This window comes from Coenobita brevimanus, chromosome 6 (assembly GCF_032717465.1).
Source record: "Coenobita brevimanus isolate Jiangsu-jjx chromosome 6, ASM3271746v2, whole genome shotgun sequence".
In the NCBI taxonomy this organism is placed as follows: domain Eukaryota; kingdom Metazoa; phylum Arthropoda; class Malacostraca; order Decapoda; family Coenobitidae; genus Coenobita; species Coenobita brevimanus.
Genome location: NC_136959.1, coordinates 51,060,532 through 51,080,287, shown reverse-complemented (window position 1 = coordinate 51,080,287; position 19,756 = coordinate 51,060,532). Strand labels below are relative to the sequence as shown.

Sequence of the window (19,756 nt, the reverse complement as noted above, 5' to 3'; positions counted from 1 at the left end):
TTGCTCCTCTCCTTTCCTCTCTTTCTGTATATAGCTCTCATTCCCTCTGTATCTTTAGCTGCTGAACCTCTCTCTTCTTTCCTCCCTCTTCTCCTTCTCTTCTTTCTCCTTTCTCTTCTTCTTCTCCACCTAATCCTGTAATCTTTTTTCCTCATCCTCCCCTTTCCTCTTCTTCTAAATCTCTTACTTCTCTATCTCTCTTCCTCTTACCCTTTTCCATCCCCTCTTTTCCACCCTCTTCCACTTATCTCCCCATCCTCTTCTTTCCTTATTCTTCCTATCTCTTTACCTCCTCTCTCTCCCTTTATTTTTCCTCCCTCATTTTCTCTCCATTCTTTCCATCTTCTCCCCCTCCTCTTCTCCCTTCTCTCTTCCATCTTTCTCTCCCTCTTTCTCACCCTTTTCTCCTCCTCTTCTCTCTCCCTTCATGTGTCCGTCTCCCCCCTTCGAATTCATTTTTTCTCCCTACCTTGTCTCCCTTCTTCCTTCTCTTTCAATCCCTACCTTCTCCTTCTCTTCGTCTCTCCCTCCTCTCTCTCTCTCTGAATCTTTCTTTCTTCTCCCTTCCCTTTCTCTCCCCTCCCTCCTTTCTCTCCTCCCTACTTATATTGTCTGCTCATCTTCTTTCTCTCCTCTCCCTACCTTCATCCTGTTGTTTTCTCTTGTCAGTCTTGCTCTTTCTCCTTTCATAATCTTCTTCATTGTCAGTTGTAGTCCTGTCTTCGCGTCTTCCTTCCCACCCACCCCTCCGCTCTCTCTCTCTCTCTCTCTCTCGCCGAAGTTAATAGGCAGAGAGATCCCAAAACAACAACAAGGACAGAATAGTGTGTTTGATTCCTGATGCCTTTGTGTCCTTGCCTTAGACCACAACACACACACACACACACACACACACACACACACACACACACACACACACACACACACACACACACACACACACACACACACACACACACACACACACACACACACACACACACACAATATCACAGAACCTCACACAATTAAGCACCATAACCCACAAACCACTACGCCATAACTCACACAGTAGCACCATATAGCACCACAACACACACCATAACACATCATACCACACCACAGCACGCCCCCTAACACACTGCATCACACCTCAACACATAAGAACTCTACAACACACTGGTCAACTCTGGAACACTCATCAGTCTGTTTTTCCTCTTACTCATCACCTTGAAACACAATTTGATCAAGAATTTCGTAATAATATTGATACTGATTTTTGCCCTGTCTTGTGGAAAGGACGATTTTTGCAGACCTCCAGGCTTTAGTATCTTCTTTTTGCATGATATATTACAGAAAGATATTAGCACACCAGAACACAAACACAGCACTACAGCACACACCACAACCCATCATAACACTACAGCTCATCACAGCACACTAGAGCCTGAAACACATTAGGACACAACACCAGAATACTTTAGAACACACGAGACGCCTCACAACACTACAGCACATCAGAACATACTCCAACACAGCCTGGCACGCATTATAACACAGCAGGAGAGAGAGGCACACAGGATAGCACTGAATAAGACCTCCGCTTCCTCCCCCGACGCCAGCCACCCTAAAACTGGGCCATAATGTTGTGGAAGGCCATCAAATTCCTCGCTACATCCGCTTACGGGTTCAGACCACGATATCTGGGACGTGGGATGCTGTGTTCCGCTGTTCTGTACCCTCACCCTGAACGTATGAAGCAGAACACAGAACTTTTGAAATGGAATAAAAAGTGTTGGGAAAAAAGGCACAGGTCGTATAAAGTAGAACGCCTATCAACGCCTGAAATAAAACACGACCTTTGAAGCGGAACACAAAAAGTTTAAAACAGAACACAGAAAGTTCGAACTAGAATACAGTGCTTGAAACAGAACACAAAAAGTTTAAAACAGAACATAGAAATTTGAAATACATCACAACTTTTAAAATAGAACACAAAATATTGAAATTAGAACGAGGAAAATGTTAAAATAGAACGCAACCTTTGAAGTAAAACACAAAACATTAAAACAGAACACACAGTTTATAAAACAGAACACAGAGCATTTAAAGCAGTACACAGAACGATTAAAGAAGAACACAGGAAGTTTGCTATTGAACAGAGAGCGTCTAATCTCGTCACTCAGAGAATATCATGTGTTCTGCAATCGTGCTAAGTGAGTTTGTTCTGCTTGGGGGTCATTTGTTATACGTCTGCCCAATAGATGTCTCCTACCCGATAGAACCGTCTCCTACCAATAGATCGGTCTCCTACCCCAAAATTTGTCTCCTACCCAATAGAGCTGTCTCCCATCCAATAGATCTGTCTCCTACCCAATAGGTCTGTTTCCTACCCAGTAGATCTGTCTTCCATCCAATAGATCAGTCTCCTACTTTGTCTCCTACCCACTAGAGCTGTCTCCTGCCCATTAGATGTCTCCTGCCAATAGATCTGTCTCCTACCCAATAAAGCTCTCTCCTACCCAATAGTTCTGTCTCCTACGCAATAGATGTCTCCTACCCAATAGATTTCTCTTCTAACCAATAGATCTGTCTGCTACCCACAAGATCTGTCTCCTACCTATTATATCCCTCTCTCCTACCCAGTGATTCTCTCTCCTCCCCATCAGATCAATCTCCTACCCAAAGAATCCATCACCCACCCATTAACCCCGTCCTCCGTCCATGGGGTATTGTCATCTCCCATCCACTTTAACCCGTCTCATAGCCAGAATACCCAACACATAACACCATTAGCCTCTGATGAACCCGCTTCCCCCTCCACACACACGCACACACACACACACACACACACACACACACACACACACACACACACACACACACACACACACACACACACACACACACACACACACACACACGCATCATGGGATAATTACACCTGCTCTAGGGGGCCGGTAATTGCCCCTTAATGACCCCCCGTTAGGCAATCAGGCTCCTTCATCCGGGCAAGCGGGGCAAGAACAGGGCTTAAACGGGGCAACAGAACAACCAGCAGCACAATCGCGTGATCCTGAATGCATTTCCCGGGGGAGAATTACACCACGCCAAAACACACGCGCGACCCGACTGGAACACGGAGGAACGGGCGCGAAATCGACATGGAACGTGAAGGGATGCAACGAGGAACGTGGATGAACGCAACTGGGAACGGGAATGAACGTGAAGGAAGACAGCTAGGAACGTGGGGGAAGACAGCTGGGAACGTGAAGAAAAACAACTGGGAACGTGAAGGAAGACAGCTGAGAACGTGGAGAGAAACAGCTGGGAACGTGGAGAAAAACAACTGGGAACTTGAAGGAAGACAGCCGGGAACGTGAAGGAAGACAGCTGGGAACGTGGTGGAAGACAGCTGGGAACGTGAAGGAAGACAGCTGGAAACGTGAAGGAAGACAGCTGGGAACGTGAAGGAAGACAGCTGGAAACGTGAAGGAAGACAGCTGGGAACGTGAAGGAAGACAGCTGGGAACGTGAAGGAAGACAGCTGGGAACGAGGAGGAAGATAGCTGGGAACGTGAAGGAAGACAGCTGGGAACGTGAGGGAAGACAGCTGGGAACGTGGAGACAAACAACTGGGAACGTGAAGAAAGACAGCTGGGAACGTGAAGGAAGACAGCTGGGAACGTGAGGGAAGACTGCTGGGAACGTGAATGAAGACATCTGGGAACGGGAAGGAAAGCAGCTGGGAACGTAGAGTGACTGGCGCAAAAACAACAGGGAACATGGAGGGACAGGCGCGAAAGCAACAAGGAACGTAGAGGAAAGAGAGCGAAAACAAATGGGAACGTAGAAACCAGCTGAAAACGTGGAGGAACGAGCGCAAAAGCAACTGGGAACGTAGAGAACGGTCGTGGAAATATCTGGGAGCATGGTGAGGAGAGCAGGGAAACAGCTGGGAACGTGGAGGAACGGGCGCGAAGACAAAGGGGAAAGTAGATGAACGAGCGCGAAGACAACATGAGGGAACGTAGATACATTGTGTTCGCATCGGGAGTCGTGTTTACAAAAGATCCTTAATTACAAACAGGTGTTCAAAACCGCTAACTACAATCGCCTATCATTTTTGTTTTTGTATTCATCCTTATTTGATTGCAAAGTAGCTGTATGGATGAAGACAAACGTATATGCAAACTTAAATACAACTTGAGCTTAAGACAGCTTATGAATACGGGGCCAGGGGTTGTCTTCTCACCTGTGCCGTGTTCGCTCAGGTGTGTGTGTCGAATTAAGCCCCTGAGCATCTGGATCCGCGTGCTTGCCACCTTCAGACGGCTTTAGTCAGCTTAGGGGAGATTTTTTGAACTGGGGGGGGGGGTAGATAGAGCCTTCATCAACCCCTTCAGCACGAGAGGCCTTTCCCGTGATGAAAATGGCAAATTAAAAAAAATAAAAATAAAAAATCGGACTGAGGAGTAAAAGACAATTGTGGTACTTTAACCTCGATGTAAATAGTATCGTTTATTTTTGTCTGTGTTTCCCTTGTTTGCAGAGAGAGAGAGAGAGAGAGAGAGAAGGGGGGGAGGTAACGTCCGGATGACAACGTAGGGGTCACTGCTCCCTGCTTGGTCGCCGGAGAGGGTGGCAATGCAATCAGAGGGGGAATGCAACGGGATGGGGGGGAGAGAGAGAGAGGCACAAAGGAAAAATGTGTTGTGTTGTGAAAATCCGGGGGGAGAGAGAGAGAGAGAGAGAGAGAGAGAGAGAGAGAGAGAGAGAGAGAGAGAGAGAGAGAGAGAGAGAGAATCCGTACTGGCTTTCCTAGATTAAAGTGTGTGTCGACCCAGGTGCTAATATCGATGTTTTACTGCACTGTTAAAGGGGCGCTTCCAAATATTCAACTCCTGCACCTATTTCCCTTTGATAGACACGAAGAAGTGCTTTGGAAATTATGTAGAGCCGCTGTGTTGTCTTATTTGGCCAACCAGGTAAGGGAAGTAAGCTGCAGAAGAGGATAATTTTTGTCAGGTTGATGTGAAAGAACTAGAGTAAATACAAATGGTACTTTGCCTTCCTGCTTGGGTGGGTCATTGACTATGGTGTGTGAGGGGGTGGTGAGGAATATGAGAGAGAGAGAGAGAGAGAGAGAGAGAGAGAGAGAGAGAGAGAGAGAGAGAGAGAGAGAGAGAGAGAGAAATGAGAATGAATAAAAAGGAGGATGAGAGAACGTCGGTGGTTAGACAGAGGGTGGAGAAATGTGATATTATGATGAGGTAAGAGAGAGAGATTGTTGGGGGGAGTGTGAAAGAAAACGAAGAGTAAAAGGGGGGTGGGAAAGAGTGTGTGAGAGAACGGAAAGCGAGTGAGAGGAAGAGAGAGAGCGAGAGTGTGTGAAAAAGGGTGGGATGAGTGAAAAGGGTGAGAAAAAGAGACTGAAAGACAGAAGGAAAAGTGAGTCAGAGAGAGGTAAGGAAGAGAGAATGTGGGAAAGACGGAATATCAGCAAGAGGCGTGTGTGAGTGAAAGAGGGACGAGAAAGAGAGAGAATTGAAAGAGGGGAGAAAAGTGAGAAGTGAAAGAGAGAGAGAGAGAGAGAGAGAGAGAGAGAGAGAGAGAGAGAGAGAGAGAGAGAGAGAGAGAGAGAGAGAGAGAAAGAGAAAGAGAGAAAACCGAGTGATAGAGGAAAGAAAAAGAGAAAGTGTGAGAGAAAAGGAGGAATGAATGAGGGATGGGTGGGAAAGAGAGAGTGTGGAGAGGAGGAAGGATGAGTGACAGGGGGAAGAGAGATTGTGAGAGAGAAAGGAGAGATAATGTGTGAGAGAGAAGGGGAAAAGCGTGTGTGTGAGAGAGAGAGAGAGAGAGAGAGAGAGAGAGAGAGAGAGAGAGAGAGAGAGAGAGAGAACCAGAAGCAGTGAAGGACTGTGAATGTGTAAGTGTAATATATTAATGGAGATAAGTGAGTTAAAGGGGAGATATAATTAGAGAGAGAGAGAGAAAGAGAGAGAGAGAGAGAGAGAGAGAGAGAGAGAGAGAGAGAGAGAGAGAGAGAGAGAGAGAGCAGTAACCATAGCAACGGGATAGTTTAGTCAGCAGGAAGTCAGTCAGCGGAAATTGTAGATCTGATCACGGTAGACCGATGCTGACGAGGCTGACGAGGAGCTGACGAGGTGGTGATGAGGAGGCTGGAGATGAAGTGGTGGAGGTGGTGGTGGAGATGGAAATGATTTACGCTGGTGGAGATAACTATTGATGCTGGAGATAATGTATGGGGGTGGAGATGGTAGGAGGTGATTTGGTGGAGATGACGATGGTGAAGATATCGTTTGAGGTTTGAGATGGCTTTTGGTGGAGATGGTGATGGGGATGGCGGTCATATGTGGGAGGGATAGGTTGGAGATTAATGATGGAAAGGGTAATGTATAGGATGGAGATATTTGTACAGTTGGTGATGTGATGGAGATGCTGATGGAGATATGAATGAGCTAGAAGGCTTTGGTGGCTATGAGCGAAGGAGATGAGGGTGGAGATGACTGATGGCGACAATATATGAAGGTGGAGATAAAGGTGATCATTTACTTGGGAGAAGATGGCTAGTGATGGAGGTGAATGATAACAGGGACAATGAACAGGGATGGAAATGACTTTTGGTGGCGTGGTGGAGATAGTGACTGAGATAATGTATGGGTGTGGAGATGGAGGATGGTGGAGATGAAGAATGGTGATGGAGATGATACATGAAGGTGGAGACAAATGATGGTGATGGTGATAATGTAAGGGGTGGAGATAAATGACTGTGATGGTGATAATGCATGAAGGTGATGAACTGGATTTGGTGAAGATGATGATGGCGGTAAAGTATGTATGGGGATGGAGATGACTTGTGATGGAGATGAATGAGGGTGATGTATGGGTGATGGAGACCGCGATGAGGTGAAAGTATGGAGGCGAAGACAGGTGGAGATGATGATGGGAAAAATGTATGGGGGTGAACAGGGCCCGTGGTAGATGTGAATGATGCTGATGGGAATATTGTATGAGGATGAAGATGACTTATTGTGATGGTGATAATGTGTGGTGAAGGAGATGGCTGGGTGGCGGAGGATGAGGTGGTAATGAGATGTTTAACGTGATGATGCTGGTGGTGATGATGTTGCATATGACGACATGTGATTGAGATGAACTGTGATGATGAAGCAGAGGTGAAGATGGTGAGATGATGATGGTGATCAAAATGAAGTGGTGATTTGGTGGAGAGGAACCGAGAGAAATGTGAGGGTAAAAAAGAGGTGAATGTGATGAGATGATGATGGTGGTGATGATGCCGTGTTATGATGATGTGTGAGGCTGATGAATTGTTAGAGTGAAAATGACGTGGTGGTGACATGGTGTGATGAGATGAACAGCGGGGTAATGGTGATGATGATGATTACGTAATGAGATGACACGCTCATTAATTCGGCACATCACAGGCTCTCTCTCTCTCTCTCTCTCTCTCTCTCTCTCTCTCTGGACCTCTCCCGCCAGAAATAAAGGCCCCCCAGAACTTACAACAAGGCGACTAAGAGGCTTTTAACATTAATACCTAAGTCGGGAGGATGCACCAAGTCTCAAGTCCTCGGGGAAAGTTGGCCGAGAAAATAAAGTTTTTTTTTTTTCTTTTTAATAATTTTAGGGTGACTTGAGCGTCTTGGTGGCGGCGGGTATTTTGCATCACACCTTGGAGATATTTTTTCACTGCTGCGGGAGTGACATTGCCTGTATACCTCAATTTTTTTTATGTTAATGATGAGCATTAAATATACTAAAACTGCTGCTGCTACTACTACCACTGCTACTACTGCTGCTACTGCTACTGCTCCTACTACTACTACAACTACAACTACTGCTACTACAACAACAACTACTACTACTACTACTACTACTACTATTGGCCAGCTCCATGCTGCCCTTATTGTTGGTCGCGTTTTCTTTCTTTCTTGTTTTCTTTCTTGTATTCTTTCTTGTTAAATTTTGGCAGGCACTGCTATCCTTCAGAATTAACCGATTCCAACCAAACCTGGACACAATGACCAGTCTATGACCTAGTTGTGCCAACAAGGTTTTGGTTGCTAGGCAGCTACTCATTGCCTAGCAAAGGCTGAAAAGCCGCTTTTTTCGTACTTTTCATGTTTTCAGCTGTACAAGCATAACTAACGGATGTAAAAAGCTCTGACTTCTTTAGGCGTAATCTTGAGGTCATTCCCTGTCGGAAGTGTGCCGTCCATTTTTCCTCTCTCTTCTCTAGTTTTCGAGAGGCAACCCTGCGAAGATAGGCCTCAGCGTCTCTAGCAACCAGTACCGGTTTCAAAAATGCTTCCTTAGTTCCCCAGCAGCTCCATGGAACTGAATGGAAGTGTGCACGATTATAGACGCTGACTAGTACTATAACACTCTATTGTACACCTATGTGCTGCATTGGCCAGGTCAAGGGTCAAAAGTTAGCAAAGGCGAAAACGATGAAAAGAGATGAAATCAAGACTACGTTTGCGCTAAATGCTAAGGTTCCGAAGATTAGTAAGCCAGGACCATGATTTTTGAGTGGAGTGTTGCACTGGAGTACCTCCGTATAGAAATGACTTTCAGTGTCGAAACTCACTTTCGGTCGCTGACAAAGTTTGGTCTGCTTGGAGCTGGCCATCGTCGCCTTCAGGTTTGTTACTACTACTACTACTACTACTACTACTACTACCACTATTACTACTACTACCACTACTACTACAAATGATAATAATAATATTATCCATCCATCCATCCATCCATCCATCATCCAATCCTACGTTGCCCCATGAGGAGCGTAGGAGCCCGGGACTAGGCAGTTGGTCCCGACATTTAAGATGAGAGTGACCAGCCTCACTCATCCCTCGGTGGCATTATGTGAGCAATAGACTCCACTCATCCCTTGGATATAAACCTTCACCGGCTCAATCCGATTGGAGCGCAATAATTACCCACTAAACCACCAGGTGCAAAAATTTGGTTATATGGTTACCACCCAGCATAGTAAATGGTTTCCTGGTGTACAGGAAATCATTTGGGTTGTCACTCAGTGCAGAGTCACCCACTGGCAGAAGGAATAGGAAATAATGAAGGAAAGAAAGACAGATGAGGGAGTGTAACGTTACCCGTAGGCAGAGGGACAAGGAAAGAATGAAGGAAAGGAAGACAGAAGAGGATGGAAAGAAAGAAGGATGGAGGAGAGGAAAGGGCAGACATCCGGGAGCAGCACTACATTGAGTGAGTGGATGGTGAGCGCCCCAACCTACCACAAATATAGCCCAGTGAAGTGAAGTGTTTGAAAGGGTACAACAAGGAAGAAAGGTTGCTGGTTCCTTGAAAGCAGTGATAAGAAACAGAGAAGTGAGCATGGAAGTGAAAAAGTTACTACATGACAGTATTGTGATACCAACTCTAACGTATGGAAGTGAAGCTTGGACGTTGTTGGAAGGACACAAGTCAAGAGTGAGAGCAGCGGAAATGAGTTATTTAAGAGGAGCCTGTGGAGTGACATGGAGAGACAGGCTGACAAATGAGGATATAAAGGAGCGTTGTGGTGTGGATGTGGATGTGAGAGGAAGCATTAGGAGGAACACACTGAGGTGGTTTGGCCATGTGGAGAGGATGGAGGGTGAGAGACTGACGAGGAGATTGTATGTGAGTGAGGTGGAGGGGGGGAGAGGGAGAGGGAGGCCGAGGATGAGATGGAGAGATGGGATGGAGAGGTATATGAGAGAGGGGGGTGTGAGCTGGGAGCAGTTCAGTGAAATGGCGGGGGACAGGGCGACGTGGAGGCAGTTTGTTTGTGGCCACTCCGTACGGGATTGAGGCGTCTGGCAATATATATATATATATATATATATATATATATATATATATATATATATATATATATATATATATATATATATATGTAGCACCGTGGCTCAATGGGTTAGAGCGCTCCGCTCTGACCAAAGGGTTGGAGGATCGAATCCACACAAGGGTCATTGGTAGACATCAGGAAGGACATCTGGTCATAAAATGCTACAAGCTCCAATCCAAAGTCCTCTACCCAGGGGCAACGCGTTAGCCCTTCTGTGATACGTGGCGTAATACCAATATATATATATATATATATATATATATATATATATATATATATATATATATATATATATATCCCTGTATTCGTTCATGAGTTTATTAAATTTCATTTATGAATTGCCTCACGGGCCTGCTCAAATGGTCTTGCGGTCCTTATACGGCCCGGAGGCCGGACATTCCCCACCCGTGCTGTATGGTACAAGCCCTTGATCTGGTAATACCGCATGTCAAAAAGCTGACGAATATTCTTAAAACAGCAATATATGATTACCATATACTGACTGGCATACAAACGTCTCTTTCACGAAAAAGATTGGTAGAATCATATCATACATGCAAACGGGAAGCAACTTCTGCTGTCGACTGTACATTGATGAAAAAACAATAAGGCGCTGATGAAAGGCCAAACCCCTGAGGAATACCACAATTTATAATTTTAGAAAAGAGAATAGTCGCCGTGTACATTTATAAAAAGAACGGACAGGAAACAATATGAAGACACAGAAAGAGGGACAGAGGCAGCAGGAGAGCAGTTTGGAAATTACAGATCTGCACTGGACTGCTTCAAAGGCCTTAGATGCCCACCACAAGAGCAAAGGTTTCACTTCAATCCCCGGACGAGGATGGCCAGGAATCTGAGAGGAATGTAAGAAGATTGGCGGTGGAAAGTCCCTGCTGAAACCAATACTGTAGATTGGAAAGAGGGTTGTGACAGGAAAAGTGTCTTAAAGTCTTCATGCTGAGAGTAGACTCGAAGACATAGAATTAAAAGAGAAGACAGCACCTGGGCGATATAGTTAGAAGTTTGGGAGCGGTCACCCCTCTTCTGGACAGACTGTGTGAGAAATGATAATAATAATAATAAAAGTAGAAAGAGGGGAAAAACTATAACCGAGAGGGTGGAGGTTGTGCGCCTGGATTTGTGCTGTGATTCATTTGTTTTGGTAGCGTTGGTGTCGGTGGGGGACGCTGCTCTCGTTTGTTTACACAGTTTTCGAATTTATATATACACACTGCGTCTGACTGGGTAATAATTATTTTTTTACATATATATTTTGTATTTTTAGAACACTGACTATTCTGTTGTTTATTGATATTGCGAATTTATGCAGCAGACTTGTAACGATATTTTATTCCATTTTTTCTGTCAGTTTTATTTTATCGTTCTTCTATTTGCCATATTTTCTGAATCAGTGTTTGCTCTAGATTTTCGGGTTATTGTGTGTGTGTGTGTGTGTGTGTGTGTGTGTGTGTGTGTGTGTGTGTGTGTGTGTGTGTGTGTGTGTGTGAGAATTATTTTGAGTATTAGTTCTTTCACTGGCACTACGCCCTTCTTCGCATTTTCACTGCTTTCTTCCTCATTGCACCACTCTCTCTAATGTGTTGTCCTGCTTGCTCACACTACACCTTCATGCTCACCTTTATTGGGGACTGCTTAGTGTGAGGGTGAGTGTGGTGGTGTGTGTGATGGTGGTGAGTGTGGCAGTGACTATGGTAGCGAGTGTGGTGGTGCTTGAACGGTGGTGTGTGGTGGTCGAGAGCGTGTGGTGGTGAGTATGGCGGTGTGCAGTTGTGGTGAGTGTGGTAGTGGCTATGGTAGTGAGTGTGGTGGTCGTGAGTGTGGTGATCGTGAATGTGATGGTCGTGAATGTAGTGGTCGAAAGTGTGTTGTGATGTGTGTGATGGTCAAGTGCGTGGTGGTGTGTGTGGTGGTGAGGGTGGTGGTGTGTAGTTGTTGCGCGTGTGTTGTAATGACTGTGTGGTTGTGAAGAGTGTGTGGTAGGGACTGTGACAGTAAGTGTGGTAGTGATTATGGTGGTGCGTGGAAGATGGTGGAGGTGGTGTGTATCTTGTGGTGAATATAATCTGTACAATGAGCAAAGATGAGTGTAATGGCAATTCACGGTGCAAATCAGAATTGCTAAAAATGTTACTCTAAGTGAGTGTGTTTTCATGAATACTATGGTGAGCTCATTGGTGTGTATGTTGATGTACAGTACTCTGTGTGTGTGTGTGTGTGTGTGTGTGTGTGTGTGTGTGTGTGTGTGTGTGTGAGTGAGCTTAAGGGAGTGAGTGTGTGAGACTAGAACCCCTGACTCCCCTTTAGGACCATTTTCCTGTCGTTGTCCTGCCATCTTCTCACAAGACATGAATACAATCAGCTGGTTCCATAGTTTCCATAATCACTCGTCTTCCACCATCCCATAAGTTTCAGCCAGTTTTAACCCTTTCAGACCAGCAGAAGTTCCCACGCTGAAGAAAATCGGCTTCCAGGTAGCAATATATATATATATATATATATATATATATATATATATATATATATATATATATATATATATTCTTCTAACCCCGTTATTGCAACAAATCTCTCATGAATTTAAAAATATTGTCTGGCAGTAGCAAGATCAGAATGAAAAAGGCACCATTGATCCTGAAAAATAAACAGACATCCAGTGTGCTCTAGTATGAGTGAACCCTGATAACCTGATACTCTTCATTTTTATCCATGCAAGATGTCCTGTGACCTTTTAGATTTTTGCTGGTAATTTCGTCCTACCATGTAACCCTACAATTTTGCCCTACAAATAATGCCCATTGACCATGTAATTTTGCCTTGGAAAAACAGTATGGTGTCCTGTGAACTAATCTTGTAATGTAGTGCCCCTTTAACTATGCTATTTTGTTGCTGGTATGAATATGACCTGTCCTGTAGCCTTGTAATGTTGTCCGAGTAAAGATAACGTTTTAACTGACCTTATAATGTCTTGATTTTACAGAGCCTTGAGTTGTTCAGATGGAAGAATGAAACTGAGGAAGATCCAAGTTGAGCAGAGAATGTTGTATCTTCTCAACAACCAACATAATTCTTCCGTCTAATTTTGCAATGTTGCTTCCTTGCAGTGTGAGTTCCGAGGCGGGCTGGGGTGGACGCGGGGTGGGTATGTGTGCAAGTGCCGCCAGGACCACTTCCCCAGGAACAAGACATTCAATGGCACCCTCGTTGAAGGTCAGTAGCATGTCAGTCCTTTAGTCTTTTTGTTTCATGTCCTTCCCTCACTCTTTTATTTTTCCTCTGTTCTTCTCTCACTCTTTTGTTCCTGTCGTGTCCTTCCCTCACTCTTTTATTTCTCTTGTGTTATTATCTTCCTCTTTTGTTTATCTCATGTTCTTCCCTCACTCTTTTGTTTATCTCATGTCCCTTCGACACTCTTTTGTTTATATCATGTCCCTCCATCACGTTTGCTTGCCTCATGTCCTTCCATCTCTGTTTTGTTTCTCCCATTTCTTTTTCTTTTTCCCATACCTCTTTGCCAGACCTTCAGTGACACCCTCTTAGAAGGTCAGTATTGTGGCCTTCCCTCGTTGTTTTATTTCTCTCAGGTTTCTTTCTTTCATTTTCTTCATCTCCTAGTGTTCAGTCTAATAGTCTTTGCTTAACACTACTTTCCTCGTTACTTTACTCTGATGTCCTTCCCTCAATTCTGTTTTCCCTCTCACATGCCTCTTTCTTAGCTTCTTGACCCCGATGACATAGTTCCTTAGTTTATTCTTGCTGCCTCCAGACGATTTTTTTTTTTTTTTTTTTAATCTTTGGAGGAGCAGTTTGTAGTGACGGGGTGAATGAAATTATCTGCGGGGAGCAAGAAAGAAATTTACAGTCCATCATCCAATAGGAAGGGTTAATGCTTCCTTTACCCCTGTGTGTGTGTGTGTGTGTGTGTGTGTGTGTGTGTGTGTGTGTGTGTGTGTGTGTGTGTGTGTGTGTGTGTGTGTGTGTGTGTGTGTGTGTGTGTGTGTGTGTGTGTGTGTGGACCACTTTCCCAGGAACAAGACTCTCAATGGCACAGCGAAGATCAGCTCCTGTCTATTATCTCTCTCTCCCTCTCTCTCTCTCTCTTTCTCTCTCTCTCTCTCTTTCTCTCTCTGTCGTCGAAGGTCAGTTGGATGTGTTGTCCTCATGCTTCTTTTGTCTCTCTCCGACCTCTTTTCAGTGGTATATCTCATGCTTGTTAAGTAATCCCTCCGAGTGTCTTTCATGACTTTTTTTTTTACATGTTTTCAGTTTCATGTCCTTCACTCAGATTTCGTTGTTTTTCTCAAGCCTGTTTCTTAATTCTACCTCTTTTTGCTCATTTTCAACTTCATAAAGGCGTCTGGCGTAAGTTGGAATGGAGTACTTGGGTTGTCTCCACTTTGAAAGGGTTGGTGGTAACTGCAGTAACAGTTTCGGATTCCTGTGCTCACTCTCAGCTGAATAATATCGCGTGTAGTTAGCTGGAATACAATACTAGAGTTATGTAGACCATGAGAGGTTTTATATTCTCCTCTCCCGTCACTACGATGGTTTCTTTCTTTCTGTTCTTGTTATTTGGGGACGATTATAGTCTGCTCATGACTTTTTTCGAACTGGAAACGTTGGGTATGGTCTTTATTAACTTCTTTCCCGTGACGTAGTGTATCCTAAGCTGAGTAAAATAGTTCGTAGGTAGTATGAGCAAAATACCGGTGGTGGTATTTACATCTGACACATATATATGTAATCGATGAAGCCGGAAACAGTCTTGGCATACCTAAGGTACTTGTGATGCCTCCGCCCACCTGTGCTGCAGGAGGCATTAAGTGATTGGTCTGTCCGTCCGTTCGTGCGTGGGTGCGTGAGTGGGTGGGTCCATGCCTCCGTAACACTATTGTGGGAGCAATATCTCTTGACCTGATTAACGGATTTCCACCAAACTTTCATCAGTGATGCAGTATGAGAAAGTGATGAACTGATTAGGTCAGCTAGGTCAAGGGATCGAAGGTAAAGGTCATATGGGGCCGACGTAGTTTATCCTTGTCGGCGCAATATCTCCTGAACCTATGGACAGATTTCCACCAGACTTTTGTCAGTGATATAATATGAATGGATGATGAACTTAATAGGTCAGCAAGGTCATGAAGGTTGTATGTTTTTATGTGTCAGAGTCTGGACATAGGCTTCACAGCCTGCTTCCAAGGCCTAGTAATCCTCCTACATACCAGACACCCTGCATGTCACCACTTCGGCGCTAACACCCACGTCCATATTGAATACATGTTAGGGCTGTCTCATACAGGACTGGTGTATTGGTATTAGCGGGGGTATTTTTACATGATGGCGGGTCTTCTGGCAGATCAGTAAATTCTCTATGAAATTCAGATCCTTAAACTGTTCCCTGCCCCAGCCGGGATTCGTACCTGGGTCCATTAGGACTGCAGGCCATCTCTCTACCGATTCAGTAACCGCAAGGTTTGGCGGTGACATACCGAGCGACGCTTTGCGTCGACAGCCCGGGGCCGGAGTTCTCTGCGATTCATATTCTTCTGCTGCAGGTGATACTTGAAAATTTTAAATGTGGTGCGTTTCCAAACATTAGTGCAATCATCCACACGTTGCATGCCGTAATGAAGGAGCTAATTCGTTTGCTTTGCTCCTGTCATTTTTGTCCATTCTTGTTTTTCCTTTTACCTTAGCCAACGAAAGCTGGAGGAGGCTACGTTTTTACCCTTGTTTGCTTGTCCACAGGGTATCTAAAAACGTAATGGATGGACTGCAATGGAATTTTGTGGATATGTGGGTCATGGGGCAAGGAAGTCATGATTAAATTTTGGTGGCGATCTAAGTTTGAGTCCTGGTTCAGAACTTTTTGTTTTGTTTTACAGCAAGATATATAAAAAAAGTTATTAATGGATTTAATTGAAATGTTGTGGGCCAATGAAGAGTTTATTAACTTTTGGTGGTGATCTAAGTTTGAATCCTGCTTCAGTACTGTTTTTTGTTTGTTTGTTCACATGATATAGTAGAAAGCTATTCATGGATTTCAGTGAAATTTTGTTCATGGGCCAAGGGAGAGTTGGTTTAATTTTTGTGGTGATCTGATTTGTCTGGTGCAGGCGTTGGCGGAGGTATGAGCCCTTTGATTGTCCTTTCTTGTTAATTTTTTGGGGATCCAGTCTGATAGTCTCTCTGTTTCACTTAGTTACAGTCCTGCCATCTTTTGTCTTCTTTCATGTTTGTATACAATTTGGCCAGTTTAATATCCTCTTGTTTCTCGTGCCGTTCTTTGTTTGTCAGGCTCTGTTTGCTATTTTTTTTTATGGCTTACTGGGTGCCTTATCTGGTTCCTCATCTCTCTCTCTCTCTCTCTCTCTCTCTCTATGTCGAGTTTATTTCGGTCTATTTTGTTGATCGTCTTCTGTCTTTCAAACTCTCTATCTTTTTTTCAGTCAAATACTCTTTTTTACTTGCATCTGTTTGCCTCGTTCTATCTATCTCGTCTATCTGTATTTCTTTATCGTCCCTCTTTCGTTCTCTCTGTCGTTATATCAGTCTTTTCAGTGTCCTAACCTTTTCGTCTGTCTTCTTTTATTTTCATTCTGTCTATATCATCTATCTACCAATTTCGTTTTCTCCAAAGTTCTGTCTTTTGTCAGTTTTGTGCTGTGTTGTCTGTCTCTTTGTCTATCTCCTTCTCACTAGTCCTTTTCTCTCTCTCTAAGGTATGTGAGAGTTAAGTGAGGTGTGAGGTGAGCGTAGACGAGGTGAGAGTGAGGTGTGTGAGTTAAGGTGTGTGTGAGGTGTGTTTGAAGTGATCTGAGGTATAGCTGAAATGATACGTGGAATGAGATGAGTGTGTGATATGAGTGAGGTTATGCGGTGTGTGGTTGTGGCGAAATAAATTATGAGGTGGCAAGAGGTGTGAGTGAGGTGGTATGTGTGAGGTGGTATGATGCGTGGAGGATGTGATATGAGGTATGAGTAAGGTGGTATGAAGTGTGAGGTGGTATGAAGCGTGGAGGATGTGGTATGAGGTATGAGTGAGGTGGTATGAGGTATGAATGAGGTGGTATGAAGTATGAGTGAGGTGACATGAGGTGTGAGTGAGGTGGTGTGAGGCATGAGGTGGTATAAGGCATGTGTAAAGTGAGGTGGTATGAGGCGTGAGTGAGTTGGTATGAGGCATGTGTAAGGTGAGGTGGTATGAGGTATGAGGAGGTATGAGGTGCGAGTGAAGTGATGAGGGGAGTGAGGCAGATGGTATGAGAGATGCGAGAAAGGAGATTTGCCAGTGATGTATTTCGCACCCCACCACACTCTGACCTTTGAAGACTCGCTGATGTGTGTGCGTGCGTGCGTGCGTGTGTGTGTGTGTGTGTGTGTGTGTGTGTGTGTGTGTGTGTGTGTGTGTGTGTGTGTGTGTGTGTGCGTGCGGCGGGAATATGTTTTGGTATCAGCGTGAAGACTTTGGATACGGGATTGGCCTGAGAAATGTGACCCGTGTGGTGTGGATGTGGTGTGTGTGTGTGTGTGTGTGGTTGTGTGTGTGTGTGTGTGTGTGTGTGTGTGTGTGTGTGTGTGTGTGCGTGCGGCGGGAATATGTTTTGGTATCAGCGTGAAGGCTTTGGATACGGGATTGGCCTGAGAAATGTGACCCGTGTGGTGTGGATGTGGTGTGTGTGGTTGTGGTGTGGATGTGGTGTGTGTGGTTGTGGTGTGGATGTGGTGTGTGTGGTTGTGGTGTGGATGTGATGTGTGTGGTTGTGGTGTAGGTGGTGTGTGTGTGTGTGGATGTGGTGTGTGTGGTTGTGGTGTGAATGTGGTGTTTAAGGTTGTGGTGTGGGTGTGGTGTGTGTGGTTGTGGTGTGGATGTTTTGCTTGGCTGTGGTGTGGATATGGTGTTATGTGGCAAGTGTTCGCATGTAAGGTGGCTACAGTGTTACGTAATGTGCATGTGGTGTCATGTGATGTGGGTGTTGTGTTAGGTATTGTGGTTGTGGTGTTACGTAAAGTGGTTGAGGCAATATGTGATGTGGCTGTTGTGTTATATGATTTATTTGAAGCGACTTGTGTTATGCAGTATTTCTGTGATGGTATGTGGTGAAGATGCGCTATGTGGTGTTGCCCATGTGTTATATGATGTGCTGTGGTGATGTGTGATGTGGCTGTAGTGCTATGTGACGTGGCTGAGGTATTATGTGATTCTGCTGTGGTGTTCAGTGATGTCCCTATGGTGTTATGTAGTGAGAGTATGTTATGTGAAGTAGTTGTGATGTTATGTGATGTCGTCGTGGTGTTCTGTGATGTGGCTGTGGTTTTATGTGATGCAGTTTCGTATTATGTAATGTTGCTGCAGTGGTATGTTATGAGGTTTTGGTGCTATGTGATATGGGTCTGCTACTTTGTGATGTGATGTTGCTGTAGTGCTGTATGATTCGACTTTGGTGCTGTGTGCTTTATATGCTGTGGGTGTGGTGTTATGTGATGTGATTGTGATGCTATTTGATTTGCTTGTGATGCTATGTGATGGGACTTTGGTATGAAATGGTAAGGTTGTAACAGATTTAGTGATATGAGGCAAGTGTGATGAAGCTGTACTCTTTTCACTCTAACTTGGCTTAAAATCACCATCCCTCCATTTTGAACGCTGGGTTGTAACTATAGGTCGACTAGAATATGGTGCTAGTCACGAAGAAGTGCAGTGCTGTGGAAATTATTTAGAGCCGTAATAATGTCCTCTTCTGCAACTGACCTACGTGAAATAAACTGCAATAAGAGAGAGAGAGAGAGAGAGAGAGAGAGAGAGAGAGAGAGAGAGAGAGAGAGAGAGAGGAGAAAAAACTGGGCCAAGCTAAGAAGAATGAACTATAGAATCGTGTGAGATTACATTAACTCCTTTAAACGAGGACGCATTTTTAATTACCTTTTGCTGCCTCCTGACGCTTTTGCTCAGCCTAGAGACGATTTTATTAACTGGAGGGGTTGGGTAAATATTTCACTGCTCCTTCCACTACTAAAAAACCTCCCTAAAATTGAGTATAAGTATCTGACAGTGCCGAGAACAGAAAAAAAAAAAAACATAATCGGAGCAAACTCTTTAGATGGCGTTGCAAGCTTCTTAACACCCTTTTCTTAGTGATTTATTATGCTTCTTTCACCTTATATTTTGTGTCATGATACTTATATGTCTTTAATACAGACATAACTGGCCGCATCAATATACACTGAGGACTGATGTACAGAATTAATCGCTACGGAATAGGTGTTACGAAATCTCCAAAGCTACATAGAATACAACGTCGTGCTTAACCCCTTCAGTCCGATGACGTATATTGAACCCTATTCTGGCTACTGCTAGATAAATTCATTCAGATTAGAGGTGATTTTTCGAACTGAAGTGGTTATCTAGCCTTCCTTTACGCCTTCACTGCTTGACGTATTCCAAGAGTTGACTCAAATCTTCCGGAGGTATCAACAGTAAAATAGCATATCATCGTTGTGAAAGGGTTGACAAGGGGAGACAGAAAAAAGAATGAAATAAAAGCCTGTTTATAATGAGTGGTAGACATGGAAATGCGAGTGAGGGACGCCTTCACGTGTTGGTACTAATATATCCGGTCGGTTCAGCTGCCTGGTTATGCAAACGCCCCTCAACTCCCTCTCTGTTCCCCGAAGATAGGATGGTGGACGACAGGATATGGGTAACTATAGCCTGCAGACACATTAAGATAAGGCTGGGGTCACAACAGCAACAACAACAACAGCAACAACAACAACAACAACAACAATATTAATAATAATAATAATAATAATAATAATAATAATAAAAGTAATAATAATAGCAATAATAATAACAAC

General features: G+C 44.2%; 1 protein-coding gene across 1 annotated transcript in view; it reads left to right on the top strand.

Annotated features, from left to right (window-relative positions):
* The window catches only part of LOC145401967 (putative G-protein coupled receptor CG31760), a 348,699-nt gene that overhangs the window by 251,014 nt on the left and 77,929 nt on the right, over nt 1-19,756 (top strand). Inside the window, exon 8 of the mRNA XM_080274074.1 lies at nt 13,003-13,108. Within this exon, the coding sequence (XP_080130200.1) occupies nt 13,003-13,108 (106 nt within the window). The remainder of the gene's footprint in view (nt 1-13,002; nt 13,109-19,756) is intronic.